This window comes from Corvus brachyrhynchos, unplaced genomic scaffold (genome assembly GCF_000691975.1).
Source record: "Corvus brachyrhynchos isolate BGI_N302 unplaced genomic scaffold, ASM69197v1 scaffold188, whole genome shotgun sequence".
Lineage (NCBI taxonomy): Eukaryota > Metazoa > Chordata > Aves > Passeriformes > Corvidae > Corvus > Corvus brachyrhynchos.
The window spans coordinates 2166271-2186179 of record NW_008239647.1 but is presented as its reverse complement, the minus strand read 5'-3'; the positions used below and the strand labels follow the sequence as shown (position 1 = coordinate 2186179).

The window sequence follows — 19909 nt, the reverse complement described above, 5'->3', positions numbered from 1 at the left end:
GTCCCTCTGCAGCCAGCTGAGCTGGCCCGTGCACCGGGAACACACACCAAGAGTCTCAGAGACAAAACCAGGATGCCACACTACCCCTGCCCCTGCTTCCATTCCCAGCTGGCGCACTGTCACATCAGAGGACCCAAGGTACAACACTGCCACACCTACATTTTCTGTTTATAAAGGCTATTAAAGGAAAAAAAACAGGATAGTGTTTTCAGACTGAATGATGTTTATGCCAGATATATACCACCTAGCAGCCATAATAAAGCTAAAAGATATTAATAAACACATCTGTCAAGAGTTACTGTTGTGGTTCTGCTCTACACCACCACAACAACCTACCTGTGCTGAGACTGGTGTGACTTGTGAAGCCATGCATGTGGTCTCACAACCAGCTGTATATTAATGCTAGTTTGATGGAGAAATTAGAAAGAAAACCTGTTCCATCACCAAGTCCCAAGGAATTGTTGCAAACACCAGCTAGAAAAATGTACATTAAAATCATGTACATTCCCCAACAAGCTGATCAGAGCAAAGGAACTGTTTTGCAGGCATCCAGCTTCCCAGCATTGCAATTCACTTGTGATGCTCTCTCTTAAATTGTCCCACTTCTTCAGCAACTTCTTAGCTCAGGGCACAAGCACTAGCTCTGCTTTCCAATATCTCCATTCAAATCCTTTCCACACATGCTCGCTCTCTCACCCTTTTTTCTCAAGCCTCATTCAAATTCCCCTGGCTGCTCCTTTCTGCAGCACAAAAGAGACAAGGGGTGGCTGCCTGCATTCCCACTCCATCCTCACTAACTGCAGATATGGGCTGCTGGGAAAGCTCCAGCTCCATCCGCTGCCTCTCCTGCCTCTCTGAAGGCACAGGAGGCAGTAGATAAAGGCAGGCAGGTGTGGCGTGGCAGCCTCGAACTCAGGCTCCATCCCTCTGGCAGGCTCTTCCTTGCTCCCTGAACAGCTCCGCAGAGGAGCACACCAGACAAATGCTGTCTGGGCACGTGTGCAGGAGGGGTCGCCTAAGCCCCCTCACTCTCCCCCTCCTCTTTCATCTGTGAGTGTCAGGACATCTGGAGAGCAGACATCCACCAGACTAGGAGCTGTGGAGAGCCTGGTGGTGCAGGAAGCACAGGTATCTGAAAAAGATCTGAAATGAAGCATAGGGCAATAATCTGGACAAAATAATCTTCAGATGCCTGTGTAGTTCATGGGCTGCACTCTTCAAGCAACCAGCAATCAAGGTGGTCTTCAAAGCTCAGTGTCAAGCTGCCCAGTTTCTCAGCACACATAGACATCCCTGCTTAGCAAGGTCTAGGGACCAGCAGAAGGTGAGAATAGCAGTAGGGCACTTTCCTCCTGACAGGCAATACCACTCAGGGTGTGACAGAGCCTCCCATTTGTATCGTGTCAGCCTGTTTGCACAGTCTTGGCTTCATTACACAGCTCTGTCCTAGAGTGCTGTAGGCATCATCTCTTATCAGATTTCCCCAGTGGCTGCCACTGTGATGACCTCATCCCAGCAAAGTTCAGCTAAGATACAGCTGCTCCCTTCCTAAGTGAGTGTTGCTCCCAAAGACCAGAAACAACCACACCATTGCCCTCAGCATGATGGGACTGGCAGTGTCTGTGGCCATAAACAGGTGACAGCCAGGAAAAGTACTCCCAAGGTACTGCAAGGGGCTGAGCTTCTTTATGGTGCTGGTAGCAGCTCCTGGGATGAACATGGGGCTTGGCAGTGCCAAACCTCCTGCTACTCCAGCAGACATTCCCTGTCCTCAATTCCTGCCCCAACTGTGCCTTCAAAGCTACAGGATATGTGGCAGAGAGGCAACCTCAAAGAGTTTAGAAGCCATGGACTTCTTAAAGTAAAAAGAAAAAAAAGGAAATATGATTACAGAATTTATGTGTGCCAGAGTTTATAGTACCAGAGACTGAAAGGAAATTATCCAATTCTCCATCACTGGAGAATGAGTGCCCAGCAGATGAGTTTCAGAGGTAGAAGTAATTTTTTGGGAAAAGAGGAATGAATTGCTCAGAAACAGGGTCAAGAGGGATGTAGGGATAGGAAATTTTAGGGAACTCTCTTGATCATGAGGCTCCAATATATTCCACAATGCTGGGAAAATATGCCATAAATCTGGCCCTTCTTTTCCCCTTTTTCCCATTCATTCTCTGACACATAGCAGTGGATTGAGATTATGATCCTTGATGTCACCTTGGCACCACAGGGCAGAACAGAGGAAGACGTCTTCGACATTTCTTTTGAACACCATGAATTTGATGCTTGATTTCTGTATTCTGGCAGAGGGATAAAACCCCTCTGCCCCCAGAGTTCAGAGAAGGGCAGAGTATGGCTACAGTCTAGGACAGAGCAGGGGAGGTACACTCCTGGCTGATAGGGTCCCCCGTCACCAGAGGGGCTGCCTCTGCTTATTAATTTTATGTATGTATCAAATCCCATCTTAGAAGTGGTTTGTTCCCTTTAGGCCTGCCCCTCTCCCTGGACATCTCTTCCAGAGCCTGACTGCCCTAATGTTCTCATTTCCAGACTGAATTTATTCACATGCAGATTGCACCCAGTTATCTTGTGCCAGAATTGTCCTCTGGCTTCAATGGCTCTTTTCCCTCGCTGCTGTTTGACCCCCTGATGTTTTATAGACAGCAATCACATTATCACACTACTTCTCAGCTTTTGCTTTGCTGGGCTAAGCTGGCTGAGCACTCTGTGACTGCTCTTGTAATACATACTCTCACTTCCCGTGATTGACTCTACAATCTTTTTCTGTATCATCCCACTTGCTGGAGTTTGGTGCCCCAGCCCTGCATACAGGATGCACTGGCAGTTCTCCACCTTGGCCCAGAAGTACCTCAAGTTCCATCTAGGAGTACACTTGCCCTTTCTCACACCTGCATCTTCTCAGCAGCTACTTGAAGTCAACTCACTTGTGCAATGCACTCATTTCCCAATGATGAGCTCCCAGTCTGCAGCACCTTCTGCATGTATGACCCTGCCTTTGTACCACTGCATTTCATCCCACCAGAACCACTCAATTAGTTTTCCATCTTTCAGATCTTTCTTCCAATCCTTCTTGATCCTTCACCAAGGTGGCATTGTCTTCCAGCCTGGTGTCAGCTGCACAAAATTTCAAGAGCACAATCATAATAGAGGATTCTGTACTCACTGGCTGGTATCAGCTGCAGGGAAGATGCCTGCCTACTCTGGAAAAACCATTTGGGTAAGTTTTGGGTAATGAAGAAATTTGGTTTGGATATGAAGATAGTCATTGTGATGTTTCTTTATAATCTCTCATCAAACTCTGTCTGTCTGTCACATTGAATTGAAATATTTTCCTTGGTTAGTACTTAATCACCGTCTTGGATGGAAATGATGTCAAGCATTAACCTCATCAATTAAAGGCTCAAGGTAAGTTTAAAGTTGCATTTATTTCATTTTCCTTGCTTGACAACCATTACTCCCAAGGGGTTTCCAGAACAAATAATCCATCACATTGCAAGCACAAAGCTGGCATTTCCCAGACAAGCACATTGGTGAACTGAAATTCATGCCTATGTTTTTCATCAGCCAAGCACACGGGTTCAGATCCTGGGATTAAGCAAGGATGGATGGCCAAAGCAAATCCATTATTCAGTCTAAATGAAGAGTCCTGGAAGCTTTTTGTACTGAACTGTTTTTTATCAGGAGGCCCAGTTTCTGGGCTGAAACATTCCCAGCTCCAGAGAGAGAAGCTACTGTGACCTTCAGTGGCTTCTGAGGACAGCTGGAGCCATCTAGGCTGGAAGTCAGTCTCTCTCTCTCTTCCTCCTGCACAGGCAATCAGCTGCCCATCCTCATTAGGTGCCAAGAGCAGCAGATTATGGCTTCCTAGAGAAACCAAATTGGTGCTGTCATGAATTACTGTAAGTGCTTGTTCCACACTCTTCAATAATGTCTTTCATTAGGATCTGATCAGAAAGCAATATGTATTTTATTAGCGTATGTTCCCTGGTCTAAGGAAGAGCAGACCTAGCCTTCACTCTGTCAGAGAGGCAGTTAAGCACAAGCCTTTACTAAGGTTCTGTTCTACTGTCTCACAGCCTTATTTTCAACCCTGAAGGCACATGCAGTCCTTCTGTTTCAGACTGGAAGCTCTCTACTGTTACTGCAAGCTCCTACCTGCACCTGGCTATGCACCGCAGAGCCTGAAATCCCCTGTCTATTGTATGGGCACGAGCTGGATAAGAGACAGTATCTCTCATGTTCCTCCACATCCCCCACTTGCAGAGAGCAATGGTTCCAGACTTTTTCAAGCCTCACATCTGAAAATCAGCACTGTTCAGTGCCTTACTGGATCCAACTTTATACCCATCCCTACGTCAGTAAGCACAGTCTCCTCTTCTGCCAATTTCCTTGCACTGGACACATCTGCTTGCAGCCAGACCCACCTACATGTCTATGCACTGTGCTGTCAGCACTTCTGGCTCCAAGATAAAAAAGCAATTTGGCTCTGCACAGCCCAAGTCTGCCCAGCTGCGGTTAGGCTGAGCTCTGAGCCACTTTCCCTATAGTACGGGTGCAACTTGCAAGCAGGACGTGCTCCACCAACAGGAGTTGCCATCTCCCAGGCTTCTTTTCTTGGGTTCTCAACAGAACCTGGCAGACCCTTCTGCTAGGGCACCTTCACCCTTGAAAACAACTAATAAAGGACAGGGCTGATGCTTCCTGGAGCAGAAGTAGCCTTTTTGTGTGACTCTGGACTTTCCAGTCTGGTACCTGTAATGAAGGTATATAGGTAAGCATCATTCCAGCCTCTAGGCTGTCTACAAAGAGGAAGCAGAGGCAGCACAGCATTTGCAGAGAGAGCCATAAAGCCCTTCACATTGCTCCATGCTGCCTGCTTCATTTCTTTATGATACACAGCCAAAACATCCATCTAGTGCCTACTCCTGCTCCTTTGTGACTAGCTATGGGAGAGACCACATCTCTCTTCCAAACCCCTCCTCTTCACACGCTCTTATCTCCAATGTGTTCTAGGAAGTGAGAGCCGGGGGAAAAAAGAAACAAAATCAAGAACAAAACCTAAAAAGGAAACAGAAACAAAAGAAAGAGGAGATGGAATATAGGAGGGGGAGCATGAAAAGGCACAAAGATCCCCAAAGAAAAGATGGTGAAGCAGTAGGAGGAACATGGACTGGCTACTGAAAACAACAGGTGAGCAGAGTAAACAGGCAGAAGCTGCATCACTGCCTATCAACAGGGACTTTAAGGAAAACTCAGTACTAGCATGTATCCCTTGAAGCCACTGAAGGAGTGTGAAAAAGAGATGGACAAAAAGGACTGACTTTGATACCTGGTAACCATTTTTCATTCTGCACTCAGCTTTGCAAAACACAAGCCAAGAGCCTGCTGGATACAAACAAGCACAGTGGTGTGAAAACAACATCTCCGTCCTGCAAGGCTGCTGTGAGGGGTGTACTGGCTTGGGGAATCTGATTATCTCTTCTCTTACATTTTTCTTACCCCAAATGAACACTGAACAGTGGCGTTGGAAGCTAGAAATACATGAGATTTTCCTTCTAGATGTGTTTTAAGATCATACGAGCCTTTCTGGCAAGGTGATTTGTATTGTTCTTCTCAGCCACTCTATTCTAAACACAGCTAAAACTAGGACATCTGCTTGGATTATTCCCTTGTACTAGGAAAGCTAAACAATATCCTGCTTTCTTTCTTGCCCAGTCAAGTACTTGAACGGCATTAGGAGCAGTACTTATGGAAAGTTAATGTTAAGACAAAATCTCTCTGCAAGGCACCTTATGAATGGCAAGACACCTTGTAAAACTGTCAGCTACCCTGTTTTGGGCAGGTTACCTTACGCTTTGGATCTGGGTGAGACAGAGGTGGTTTTCCCCATAGGAGCCCTCACAATGCCGTGCTTTGTGTGGGTAGCTAGAAAGAACTTGGTAACACATCAGTGTTTTGGCTACTGCTAAGCAGAGTTCCCACAGCACCACCACTGTCTCTCCAACACTGTCCCCTCACCAGAAGGCTGGGGGTGGGCAAGATCTTGGGAGGGGACATCATATCCAGGACTGCTGATTCAAACTGAGCAAAGGGATATGAAAGTATGACTATGATATTTGTCTTCCAGAGCAACTGCTACATGTACTGAACACCTGCTTCCCAGGAAGGGACTGGACATTGCCTGCTGATGGGAAGTAGAGAATCAGTTGTTTGTTTTCCCTTGCTTCTGCACATGGCCTTATCTTTGGGTTATTAAACTGCCTTTATCTTGACTCGTGGTTCTCTCAATCTTATTTTCTCTCTCCCTGTCCTGCTGAGGAGAGGAAGGATAGAGCAGTTTGGTAGGCAGCTGGCATCTAGCCAAGGTCAACTAACTACACTTTACTTACTTTAATCACAGAAGAGAAAAGACACCTTAAGACTGAGGCACAACTAATCCGCCACTGTTCGTATTACTAATTTTCCCAACTAACTGATTAAAAATGATCTGTGGACTAGGGAAAACCAGCTCAGGAAAACCATGTATCATAATGAAGAGCAATTTGTGAATGCAAAAAGACAGAATTAATCAAACTAATTCATTAGTTAAGCATCATTTGCTAAGCTCTCATGGGCAAAGGGAAGAAGTCCCAAGAATGGCACTGGAAACTGTTAGACTACCAAAGGGGCAAACCTTATCCCATGGCTACCAGTCATTTCCACTGAAATCACACCAGACCCACCAGTGCTGGTCAGGCCCGTGCCAAGCTTCCCTGGCCACCCTCATAGAAAACATGCTGATCCTCTGGCTGACAGAGCCACAGCCAGGCAGACACCTCCACCTGCAGTGAGTAATGGCCAGGGGAAAACTCCCTTCGTTTGTGCTGGTGGAGGCTCTGCTGTTGTCCACTTCGCCAATAGAGAGCACAAACATGAATTGTGGAAAAAGCTCCTTGTTTCCACCCCCCACCAAACATTCAGCTATCCTGGGATCTTCCCTTATAACACAGGTGGAGAAGATGTTGTTCTAGCAGCATCCTCTGTGACAGATTTCTAGGGATGAAAAGAGAGATGGCTCAATGTGCTGTCAGCTGCAGTGACTGATGGTGTATCCCATTTCCAGGCAGCAGAGAGCACAGCTGAGGTAAGATCCTGCTGTCTTCACTCCCACATGCCTGTGGCAAAGTCACTGCTTCACCTCCAGGTCCTGCACAGCAATCTTACCAAGCTTCAAGGACTGCTTGTCCACCATATACTATTGAGCAGCCAGCTCTCCTTCCACCAGCACGTGGCTCACACTCAGTCCCAAACCTCTCCCGCTCTTGCAGCCTAGAAAGGCAGAGCCTCCTCTCCCCTCTCTTGCTTTCCCTGGCTTTGCATCTTGGTGGCTGTTCAAACCATCCACCAAGCACACCTCCCACTGACACTGGCTTATTTCTGCATCCTTTTCCACCTCTTCCTCAGGGCTGAGTCCTGCCCAGCATCACGTAGGCCACTAGCACAACTGAAGGCAATTGTCTTGAGAGCACAGATATAATCTGCCTATTCTCACTTCCTGAGCAAAAGTTGAAATTAAAAGAAAGAGCATCAGTAGGGAGATAGGATAGTTAGAACTAAAAAAAGCCCTTTTTCCACTACAGAAAACGTCTCTGCAGGTAGATGGAATTGCGTTGATTTGACATCCCATATGACAGCAGCCTGTGATCAAACATCAAACTGGGAGACAAGGTAGGCAAAAAAATAAGAAGAGGACTAGAGAAGCTTTCTGACAGATGTGATTTATAAGCCATCCTGTGACAGAAGGTCTGCTTTGAGAGTCAGTGCTGGGCAAACACTGTGAAGCCAAGCCACTGGAGTCCCCAGCCCCAAAACCAGTGAGACAGGACCAGCAGAGCCCATATCAAGTGCAAGGATGAACAGTAAAGGGATGTGGTTTGTCACATCCCATGGGTATTTCGGTCCACACAGCACCTCACATGCAGCCAAGGCCACCAAGTGCTGCTTCAGGAAAAGCCAGACTCCCTTCCTGGCTGCAGCCAGCTGGGACTGTGATACTCTAGGTAAAGGGACTCACACATCCTTGTTCCAAGTGCCCTGTCTGTGTCCTACCCTGGACATCAAACTGGGCTGTCCAATTAAGCACCCTGTCAGCTGGAGGTTTTTTTGGTGGATGTGGCACCACAAACCTATTCCCTTTTTCCAGGTAACGCCAGGTCAGTGCACCACAGAGCACATTTTATCCAGAGCAGGATGGGTCCCTTCCTAGCCCACAAGCTGCAACTCTTCTTCAAGCTTTTCATTTTCTAGTATGAAAACTAGGACAGCCCTGACTGCTTTTTAGTTAAGTCCTAAATCAGATATCACCTCCTCAGCTCTTGCAGCATCCTCCAGCTGAAAACCCCACTGCAATACTACTGTGGGAATGCACAGGATAGGGCCAGTGAGGTCACAGTGCATCAGAGAGCCTTGGGATGAGGGCTATGGACCCAGCCTGGTCTGCAGCAGTTGCCTTGGCAATGGCAGCGTTGTGCTGCGGAGCCAGCAAAATGTCAGAGCCTTACTAAAGCGAGTTCAGCCACCCTGAACTCTGCCTTGTGCAGAGCTGTCTCCTTACCAGGTGTCCCCCTGCTCTGAGGTGCAGCCCACAGGCAACCCCCCAAGGCGCCAGCTGCTCGTTTTCCCAGGAATCTTTGCCTGAAGCCACCACAGCATGTGCAGAAGAAAAGGAATTTTGTTCACCTCCCAGGATACACGGCTGGGCTGCTGCAAGACCCAACACCTGCTCAAGTATATCACCTTTCTGCAGTCACAGCCTTTTCCAATCTGGGACCCAAAGGCATTCTCAAGCAAACATTTATGGGAAAATGTGGGTGGGTGCACTGCTCATTCATCCTCCCTTTTGCTTAGTACCACCCCCTGCTCAGCATGTAAAGAGTGGGAGAGACACCCGGCCCTCAGAGGGGTGGCCGGCTCCGACAGCTAATGAAGCCAAAGACAGGCAGCAGTAGACAGACACTGCTGAAGTGGGCTCAGAGGAGAGAAAAAGAACAACTCAGAGGCAGAAATGAAGTGATACAGATCCACAGGCCGTGGGCCTCGGCATACAACCTCTCCTGCTGCGTTGGGATGGCTATCAGCGGAGTTAACCTTGCACTCTAATCACAGTCATTAAATTCCTGCTAATGCCCCTGTCCTATGTCTGTCCAAACAGCTCTGTTATCTGTCACCTCCCCACATGGTGTGCAGGCTCCCCACTGCCACAGCTCTCATTAATGCTGCTCTGGCTGGCTGATGAGGCAAGTGGCAGCCGGCTCCCAAGCCCAGATGAGTTTTGGAGACAGCAGGGAATGTTTATCCAACATGGAGGGGATGAAAGTACAAACAAAGAGAGACCATACAATTACTCAGGCATTGCACAGGGCCAGTCTCATTAAAGACAGTCTTCCTGACAGGAATTAATCTGAAGTGACAACCCAGTGAGCTAATTTAGCAGATGGGTCTGGGGCCTGGCCCAGTGCAAATTTCAGGGGTCTGTCTAGCAGGTAGACTGAGACTGCTCTGAGGAGGGGAAAGCCAGGAAATATGTAAAGCTGGCCCAGTTTCTGGCCCGAGCCTGTGTGTGAGAAGGTACAGAGGAGACTGCAGCCTCAGGTCGCCTTGAGGGGAGCAATGAAGATTAAACTTTTGTACTGCACCAAGAGCTTCTCCTTCCTCTTTCTCTTGCAGCCTCAGGTCACGGATGGGTTCCAGCTCATTGAGTGCACAGTTATTCTGCCACTATCGCCCATAACCATAACCACCAGCCCAGCTTAGATCTTTCCTCCATGATGCAACCTGCTTGCAGTACTAGAATGGCTTTTCATTTCTCTTTAATGTTAGAGCAGAGCCCTGGGACGGGTATAAAATACACAGCGAGAAACAAGCAACTTAAAAGGCTTTTTATTTTTTAAGCAAAGATCTGGTTTGGGGAGGCTGCTTTGAATCCCCAAGCAATGAAAAGCATTTTCACTTGGAATGCAGTACTTCGGTGCCTTTTCTATGCTGCAAGAATACAGGGAAGAAAAAAAGCTGACCACACAAATAGCCAAAAAGCCTCGTGGCATCTGCCCACAACCAAACCACCCAAGGCTGTGACCTCATTGAGGTCACTGGCAGAGGTGAAGTAAGGTGTTTGGCATTTGGATCAGTTGCCTTGCAGCAAGAAAGGGAAAACCTCCCAAGCTGTCAGGACAGACGGCTGTGAGGCCCCTGCTGTTTTTCACTGGGCATGTTTTCCCCTCTGATTTGTCACTCAGCAATGCCACTGCCCAAGCCCACCTGAATGACAGCCTCCAGGAAATAACAGCCTCTTTGCCGAGATATAGAGTAGAGGCTTTACAAGAAGCTTGCTCCAAGTTGCTACCATATGCACTTTCCTGGGTCAGTGGCTCCAAGCTGTCAAGCTGCTTATCAGGTTTTAATCGAAAGTTAATTCTTATTCTACTGGAACTGGTGCGTCTGTTGTGCCTCTCAGCCTGCTCCAAAGCACTGGGATCAATCAGCTCTGGTGGAAGTGCATCTACCCATCTTGCTGGGAGTCCCCATGCATTGCTTAGGCAACCAAATTCCCCCAGACTGCTTACAACCCCCCCAGTAAGGCCCTAGGAAGCTGCTGAACAGGAAGAATTGGAGGAGGCACGGCACCAGGCAATTAATAAGCAGCACTCTGACTCTCACCCAGCCCCATTTTCAGCAGCTGCAGCAAGCAAATTTAATTCAAGGGTTCCCAGGTGCCCTGCAAAGCATCCTGCTACTTAGGGATCTTCACATTACATATGCCAAAAGTTCCTTGAGCATACCAGGGAGTGTGAAATGAAAACTAGCAAACCAAATTGCAACCAGTGGGCATCCCAGCTGGTTTCCTTTTGGGTTCCATCTCAGCGAGAGTTAATTCTCCTCTTTCCATCCCCTCTTTCCCCTGACAGCCCCTCACCACCCCAAGACTTCAGGCTGCCACATTCGTTCATCCTTAAGGTGCTGAAGAGCCCCTGCCATGAGCACTGAGGCTGCGGAGCTCCCAGGACTGGGGGAGAAGGTGGGCTGGCTGGCTGGCTAAGCTTCCACCAGCTTGATGCTGGCAATAAATCTGTTGCATCTGGCCACGTGTAAGGCCCATTTCACCTAAGGAGAATATTCCACTTCAATCTGAGCTCCCTAGGAGGATTTTTGTGCCACCACAGCTGGTGCCTGGAAAGCCAGCGTATCCAGTGAGGAGTGTGTGCAGGCAAACAGCAGCTCCACATTCAGGCAGACAAATCCCCTTTCTTAAGAGCTCTTCAGTCAGTAACACTTTTAAGCGTTTAAGGTTTTCACAGTTATATTCACTAAGGTCACTATGTTTTGCAGTCTAACAATGGAACAGAAGGATGCAAAGCTTAGCCCAGGTGGCCCAGCACAGAGAAAAAGGTGCCATAAAGCCGCAGAATCTGCAGGACATGGGAGAGGGTGATGGAGCAAGGAAAGGAGTGAAAGATCAGAGGGTGTCACAAGGGTGCTTGGAGTCCAGGTGAGATGAGACATCACAGCAAAAACGCCAGGAAGGCAGCACATGAACACAGGGAAGCAGTAGGCTGGATATGAGAGGGGATGTGATCCTCTGCAGCAAGGAAATGAAAAGGGCTCCGTAAGACCTCCATATGGCTCATGGAGGTGGAGACCTCACCAAGAAATGCAAGTGTTTTCATTGGAGAAAGGCCAGGAGGAGGCACTACCATGAAAACCTTTTCTACTGTGTCCTAGTTTCAGCCAGGACAGAGTTAATTTTTTACAGTAGTACCACAACAGTGTTTCCTGCTTGTGCTTGACAGAAGTGAGAACAAAGCTCCCCTGCCTCCTCCTCTCTCTGCCTTCCCTTATCCAGTCCCAGGCCACCATGATAACACCTGTAACCATTTCTAAGAGCCTTCCCATTTGACTGGGCTACAGCAGGGCCTCAGTATCATGCTCCTCTAAAACACAGCACTCAATAGCCACAACTACGTGGTGATGCTGCAAAAATTAACAGCAGTAACCAATGGGGTATGAATAAAACTGGGTGTGGGTGTGTGTGTGTGTGAGCAAGGCACTCAGCTCCTTTCTTGTCGTAACTTAAAGCAGAAAAGTGATTTCCCCTTTCTAGATCCCTATTGGTAGGAGCTCAGTGAAGAATAGAACCAAGATTACTTTTAGACACTGTGCAAAAAGAAAAAAAACCCCTCAACTTACTGGAGAAGGATAAACCCCACAAATTTGTTCATTGAGTTGCAGTGCTGATAACAGCGAAACTTGGCCCAGAGGGAAGATCTACTATGACAAACTGCCTTCATTATTAGAGGCTCCCACATGTCCCATATTATTATTAAGTACTGACAATGTGCTCCATGCAGTGTGAGTAACAAACAAAGGCTGTCCGACCCCAGAGAGCTCACAATCAAACGGAGACATAAAACTGGAGCCTACTGTGCAGAACTAGAGGAAAGAGACACTTGAATCTTTTTAATTATTTTGTTTTCTCTCTACAGTAAACAAACTTTTCCTTGCAAAATGCGTTTGCTTCCCAGCTACGACTGAATGGCAAGAACCACCAATTTTAAGCGTCCCCGTTTTTCAAAACTGTTGAATGCAGGCACTTTGCTGGGAATGGATGAAAGTCCAGCAATCCTGCTAAGATAAGGTGCTCTTTAAAAACATCAAACTCTTTTCCCTAACCTTCTCCAACCAGTGATGTCTTCAGATTTCACTCAGTCCTCTCCCCCGGCCCCCAACCCCCAGTATGATTTCTCTTCAAACTCAGAAACCTTGAAACCCACTTCTCTTCCGCTACAGAGTTCATACAGTCCAAATAGCTTAGCTACCATGACAGGATGAAAGCCCTTCTGCAACACAAACAGCCACTGACTTTTTCCTGCAGTTCCTGCCTGGAGAGCTCTTCAGCTTAGTCCCTTTTTTCCACACGAGTGAGGAGGATGGAATTCCACTCATTTGAATCTTTGGCCTACAAAATCTGCAGCACCAACTAATGACTATAAGGCATTGTTCCCATTAAAACCCCACTCAAAACGCTGAGCATGAACAGCCCAATGGGGCCCGTGGGGCTTTGAAAGACCTCGACTGTACCCAACCCCAGAGGCAAAAATGAACACCGAGATGTGCACTTGGCCTGTTTCTTCCATTCAGGGGGGAAGGTGCAAGACCATCAGGATCTGCCAATTTCATCACTTTCAGCTCTTAATCAGCAAGGAGGCATTGATGTAAATGCCTCCTGAATGGCTCTCTTCCCAAGGCCATATGCTGGGGCTCCAGAAGAGCAGACCTTACCTGCCGGACTTCTAGACGGTACTTGAGGATGGGATCCACAGCATCAGGCTCCTTCTGGGTCCACTGCAAGACGTAAGAGTAATTCTTGGATTGCTTCTGGCTCAAGGTGGGGTTGGGAGTGTCATAGTAAAACTCTGGGCTATAAGCTTTTGCTGGAGGGGAAAAAAAGAAAAAAGAGGGAGGAAAGTAAAAGAGTGGGATCAAGGGGAACAAAACTTACAAAGAGACGTGGTGAGAGTGGAAGAGCTCCACTCACCAGCTTATCCACCTCCCTCTAACATGATGGACACCTTTACTGTTGCAGTAATGTGCCACCATTTTCTGTGAATCACTACTGCTTTCACAGCCTAAACTATTGGGAAGATTAACAGCCCTGCAACACCAGTGGGACATGACCAGCACCTGAGAAGGTGGGAACAACTTCAGTTCTCCAGCTGGAACCAGCTCTAATCTTTTCTCCCTTGCTTTGTAGTTTAGATTGAAGTAACTGGCATTTCTCCCGTTTCATCTGCTGCTTTACAGAGACTCCTGCTAACAAACCCTGAGGAAAGATCATTTGGCCAGTAGGTCATAGGAAAAGTGTTATTTATCACACAGAGATCATGGCATTAAAAAGGAGACCTTGCTCCTTCTGCACCTCCCCTGCCTTGGCAACACAGTGCTCCAGCCCCTTTGTAACACAACAATCAACTCGGCAGCAAAGGGGACACTGACCTCAGCCCAGGTAAAAGCAGTGGGAGCTTTGGCAGGGGCAGAGATGTCTTTTCTAAACCCACATCTCTCCTTAAAAACAGTGCAGCAGGAGAAGGGAAACACAGGAGGAAAGACGTACCAGAGAGAAAACAAGCAGTTCAGAGAAGAAGACACTTCCCATCATTTCCCCAGCAGCCGCTGTCCCGAATCACTATCAAACAGAATTTGAAGGCTCCTGCCATGCAGCCCAGCAGCTGGCAGACGAATTAATGCACAGGGCTCGCAGGCAACTTGAGGTCTTATCCATAACCGATTTTGCCCTATTTGAAATTACGATCATTTCACCCAGTGAACTTCAATTTTTGGAAGGTCCTGTCCTGAGCACGGCAGGAGTTGGACCTAAATGAAAGCTTAGGTGTCTGGGTTCAGGTCCAGTCTGAACCAGCAGAGACCAGAAAGATGCAAGGGATGCTGGAGAGCAGAACAGGCATGAACACCATCTCCCCAGGATGTCTGCTGCACCTTTCCACTTGAATCACAGGCCCTGCCATTCTGTGTGGTTATAATTAGGCTCGACAGGATTCAATGTTTATTTTTTATGAACTCAGATGGATAATATTGATATTTATTTCCAAGTCCTTTTTCTCTTATTATTTTTATTGACTTGAATTTTTGCGCAAGCAAGAAGTTCAGAACCACCTCAGAGACTAATAGCAGCTTATTCAACTTGTATTGACTATGGAAGTCAAGCTTCATAATGGATTTCAAAATAAAATCAGAACTGATGATAATCATTATCTTGCATGATATTAATTCCTTATTAATTGACTCCAAGATGGAAATAGAAGCTAGAAAAAAAAAGGTTTTGATAGAAATACTGCACATCAAAATACTTTCAGAACTTCCTTCTGGAAGCTTTTACTATTGCTGGAAAGTTTTGTCTTTTGCTTGGGAAGAGCTGAAGGTTATCCACTTCTGTCTTTCAGGCTCTTCTGTGCTTGTGGCTAGTGAGGGAGCAGATGATGAACAGTACGGGCTGCCCTGATAACTTCCTCAAGAGGAATGGGTGGATGTCTCACTATCCTTCCAAAACATCTTGGAAAGCTAATCACCCATCCATAGAAGAAAATAATCCCATCCTGGTCAGATACATGTACTGTATTTTCAGTGCATCTGAACATCCCACAGTCACAAATAAGTCACTTTGTCACACAGGAAGGTTTTTGTTTTGTTGGGGTTTTTTTTTGTTGTTGTTGTTTTGTTTGTTTGTTTTTTTCTTTGGTTGGGTTTTTTTGTTTTGTTGGTTTTTTGTTTGTTTTTTTTTTTTTTCCACAGAGGGTTTTTTTTTTTTTTTTTTTTTTTTTTCCACAGAGAAAAAACAGAAACCAAAAAAGACCATGCCATTCTCCCTGCTCAGGTAGGAAGGCTGTGGCTGATGGGAATTAAAACTCCAGCAATCCTGAGCCCAAGAACAGCAGTTTGGTCACTGGAATATTTTTCAGGATGCTGTACAGGCTTAGAAGGTCTAATGAGTTGGTTAACTGTCCAGGACACAGGCAGAGATGTCTGAACAGCTACACCAGGTGCCAATATGTATTTGTTACTGCCACCAGCGAGAAATTCCTGGGAGCATTCCCAGGCTTGACAGGGATGCAGTTTTCTGTGATGGCTCATAGAGGGATATGGTTTGCTGTCAGTGATGTGAGAGTTACAAGCATATGAAAAGGGTAGACAGGGCCAAAGCTCTCAAGCAAAATCCACTGCCAGACAAATTACAGGAAATCTCAAGGAGTGAGAGCAAGGTCCTGAAAAGGGGCCCAAATAGTAGAAGTAGTTTGGGTTCCCCCATTTCGGCAAGCATCCCAGAGTTACAGCATACCCGAGCTTCTCCAAACCCTAGGAAAGACCTGCTTCAAAATCAGGCCTCTCTAGATGTTATTCATTCTCATTTTTTCAACCCTGGATTGAAAAGTATTATATATTGGCCCTGGACTCAAACCTGAGTATTTGGGCTGAATTTATTGTTTATTAAGGTGACTTCATGGGGGACCTTTTCTAGAAAATTGTGCCCAAGTAAGTTGTGGGATCATGGGAAAAGCAGATTTAGTGATCAGTTGGAGAGGCCAGGTCAGATGTGCCATTTTAGATGCTATAACTCTGCCATCCCTCTTTGCAGTTGCAGGTGCTGGAGAGGAGTCCTGCTACAGTGGATGATGGATTCACAGAAAACTGTGAGCAGCAAATCCACTGAGTACCAGTGTCCATTCCCAGCTCGTGTTTTTTCTAGAAAGCATTGTGAGACACAGACAGACAGGAGTCACAGGGAAGGTACATAATACAGCTTTTGTTTCTTTGTTTGTTTGCTTTTAAAGAGGAAATCAGATGGTCTGGAGCCTGTTGGAGGGATGTACAGAGTTTTTCACCTCCCCTTGGTCAATACTTACTGACGACACAGGTTGTCCAAGCTGGAAAGCTGATGGCAGCCTTGAGTTTAAGTCCTGTAAGTGGTCAAACACTGCTAAAATGTACGAGCGACTAGCACTTAGCTGCTCCAGGTCCATCTGTCTGAACGATGGAGACAGATGTCCCTGCAGGCTTATGGAAAAACATTCCTCCTGAACAGAATGCTGGGCACAGAGGAGGCAGTAGAGGCACTGTACTGGCACCAGTTTAGGAGGAGCAAGCTTCCCATGACCCCATCCAACAGCTTGCTCTGATGTGCACTCTGTGACTTACCAGACACCTGGAAGAGGCAGGTGGAGACCCCCACGTCGTTGGAAATGCTGCACTCGTAGCTCCCACTGGTCTCCCGGCTGACGCTGTCCACCTTAAGCTCTGAGTAGTCCTGCTGCTCTGCCAGGGGCTGCGCCAGGAGGCTCCCGTTGAAGCGCCAGACGGAGGTGGCCACTTTCATGGGGCTGCCCTTGAGCATGGTGCAGCGCAGGGTGACGCTGTGCCCCATGCCCTGCCGCACATCCTGGAAGGCCGGCTCCACCACGGGGGGGACTGGAGACCCAACAGAGCAACAGACAGGGATGCCATCAGGGAACAGCTGCCTCACTCAGCACAGTCACCCCGACTGCCTCTGACAAGACAGGCACCTATGATTTCCAAGGGGATGGAGCCAGGATCCATCACACCAAAAGCCACAGTCGTCTGACATTCCTTTCTGACTGGGCTGGGGCCACATTCTACCTCCCTCCCATTTGTGAGGTAGGGAGAACCTTTAGCAAGTACTCATCCCACACCAAGCACTGCTTGGAGGAGCTACCAAGCTCTGTTCTCTCATGTGAGAAGTGCAATGTCAGCAGCTGTATCACAGCTTGGATTCAATCCCCAGATCTAATCAGAATAACTGGTCCTCTTACACAGCATAAAATGCACTCTCTGAGCAGGCAGGTAAGCTCCCAAGCAGTCATGTTCTTCTTGTCAGTGTCTGGCAGGGTTATCAAGGACACTCTGTTTAGGTAGAGGGATCTGCACTGGCTCTCCCCACACACCTAAGGGGTTTTAGAGGCTCGTTCCCAAATACATTAGCACAACACATCATGGACTCGCTACAGGGACTCTGGGTCCTATTTTTATCTCTGGCAACAATTTCCTGATGTTGGGAAGTGAGTCACATCTACCCACGTCAGCTTCTCTGCCAGTAATGTGAGAATGGGAATGGTGATGTGTGTTCACCTCCTTAGCAAAGGGAAACTACTGCATCTTTAGCACTTCTTCAGCACTCGTAAAAATTTATGGGAATCTCATGATTTGGGCACGGTTGAGGCAGAACAAGGAGAAAGATTGGTATTGTTTGGGTTATTCCTTATTTAATGCAATGACAGAGGACTTCAATCTCCACAGCCATCTGAGACATGTTTCACTTGCAATAAACTCTTAATTAAAATGCTACAGCATGGGGATAACCAGAAGCTCTCCATCTAAAATGAGAAAAGCTTCCTGAACACAAAACAGCTGTTAGTCTGAATGTAAAAGAGGGAGAACGCATTTATAGCAGCTTCAGCACAATCACAACTGACCTTTTCCAGGTTCAAAGCACCTGCTCTTCCACAGACAATTTCTATGCCCTACAGATCAACAGAGCACCTGTCTCCTCTAAAGGGCCACAGAGTTGCCAAGCACAGCCAGGCCCAAAAACCTGCAACACCCAGCATCTGCAGCATTTGCCACAGACACAGCTCTACCAACAACCAATGGGTCACTCAGCATCCCTGCTGCCCTGAACATAGCCATGCTGGGAAGGGCTCCAGCACACCAGTCTCTCTTCTCCCATAGCCTGACCCCAGCAAGACTCAACAGCTCTGTGACACTAGTGGCATCTCTAATCTTCACCACAGCTGAAGGTGGTGTATGCACCGTCCCATAGGTGGACATACAGTGTCCCCTCTCCCAGGGGCACAAATGCATCTGTGGGTACAGGCAGTGTACAATCATCCCCATCATCCCCTCCACCTGGCAGCCTTTCTTTGATGAGGTTGTTTTCAAGGTACCTTGCTCTCAACTCTAAGTCGCTGGGCCCCTTGCTGCACTTAGGTGGATTAAAAGCAGCCCCTGCCTGAGCTGACACTGCCTTGCTGAGTGGCATGGTCAGCTCATTATGGATGGCTTTCCTGGAGATGTGTCTCTGCGAGTGCTCCAAGTGCTGACTTGCCTTTGGCTCACACATCTCCCACCTCACAGTGAGAATAATGTGAGAAGTTGTTTGATTAGACCAAGTGCCATGAATGTGTCATCTCCATCCCTAGCTGCTATCCCATTTCTTCAGTCACATCTGCTCCTTAATTGAAGCTGGTGGGGTCTCACATTCTAATCTAGGCCAGCTGGTGATATAAGGGAAAAGAAAGAGAAAAAGGGCAGAGAAGAGAAAAAAGAAGGCTCAAAAAAAATGGCACAGCCACCTCAGATGTACTCAGAACAGTCTGTCTCCTGAGGAGGAGAGAGAGGGGTGGGAGAGCAGCTTCCCTCACTGCATCTGGCTGTGCCAGGTATGGGGCTGGGACAGCAGAAAAGGTCTGAAACTGGACAAAGTACCATCTGCAAGGACATGTGCTGCAAGGAAAGTGCCCTCCTGGGCCTCACTGAGGGAGTTTCTGGGGCTGGTAAAGAGTCACAAAGGAACAGGGCTGGGATGCTCCAGATGTTTCCTTAGGTCACTGGAACAGCAGGGCAGCCAAGGATGCAGAAGATATTTAATCTTCTTCAGCTGGAAAATGGGATTTACTTGATTTGTACTGGGACAGGTTCTGAGCCTATGTTACCATCTTGCAAAGGGAAAGCCTGAAAGTGCCTATCAATTAAAAATTGATTACATTTTTTCCTCTTGTCTCTGGCACTAGGAAACACCCAATGAGCATTAACTCTGCATGTAGTCCTGGAGCTCCCAGATTTTATGGAGCGAGATCTGAAGCAGGTTATCCCATCACTACAAAGTATAGAGAACTACACCGGGGTCAGTTGTTCCCCAAGGTTCCCAATGGATATGAAAACAAAGGAAAGTCAACAGCAATTACAGAGTCAGACATCAGCTCTGGCCTCCAATGCCTACCGGGGAGTTCACACTTGTTCAAGGAGGTTATACACAAAAGGCAGACTCACCACAGAGGCAGGGATTCAGTCTGTAAAACCTTGCTGCTAACAACACAGCCTTTTCTGTTTCTGTTCTTTTTCCCTGCCTTAAAGGCAAAAGAAAGCTTGTTTAAATGAGCTGGTGCTCCTACTGCCCAAACCTAGGAACTGAACAGCTCCAGTACACCTGAGACGGGGGCTGTCTTGGAGGAGAGACTGTGGCATGAGCCCTGTACAGACACCTTTAGGGAGCTGCAGAAAGGATAATGATTTTCAAGTTGCCTCTTATACTCACAGGGAAGCAGCATTCCTG

The 19909-nt window shown here is 47.4% G+C and overlaps 1 protein-coding gene across 3 annotated transcripts in view; it reads right to left on the bottom strand.

Annotated features, from left to right (window-relative positions):
* The window catches only part of MDGA1 (MAM domain containing glycosylphosphatidylinositol anchor 1), a 145154-nt gene that overhangs the window by 30351 nt on the left and 94894 nt on the right, over positions 1 to 19909 (bottom strand). For all 3 annotated transcript variants that reach the window (XM_017742361.1, XM_017742360.1, XM_008639832.2), the window contains 2 exons: positions 16759 to 17028; positions 13330 to 13481 (listed from right to left, as the gene is read on the bottom strand). In XM_017742361.1, the coding sequence (XP_017597850.1) occupies positions 13330 to 13481; positions 16759 to 17028 (422 nt within the window). The remainder of the gene's footprint in view (positions 1 to 13329; positions 13482 to 16758; positions 17029 to 19909) is intronic.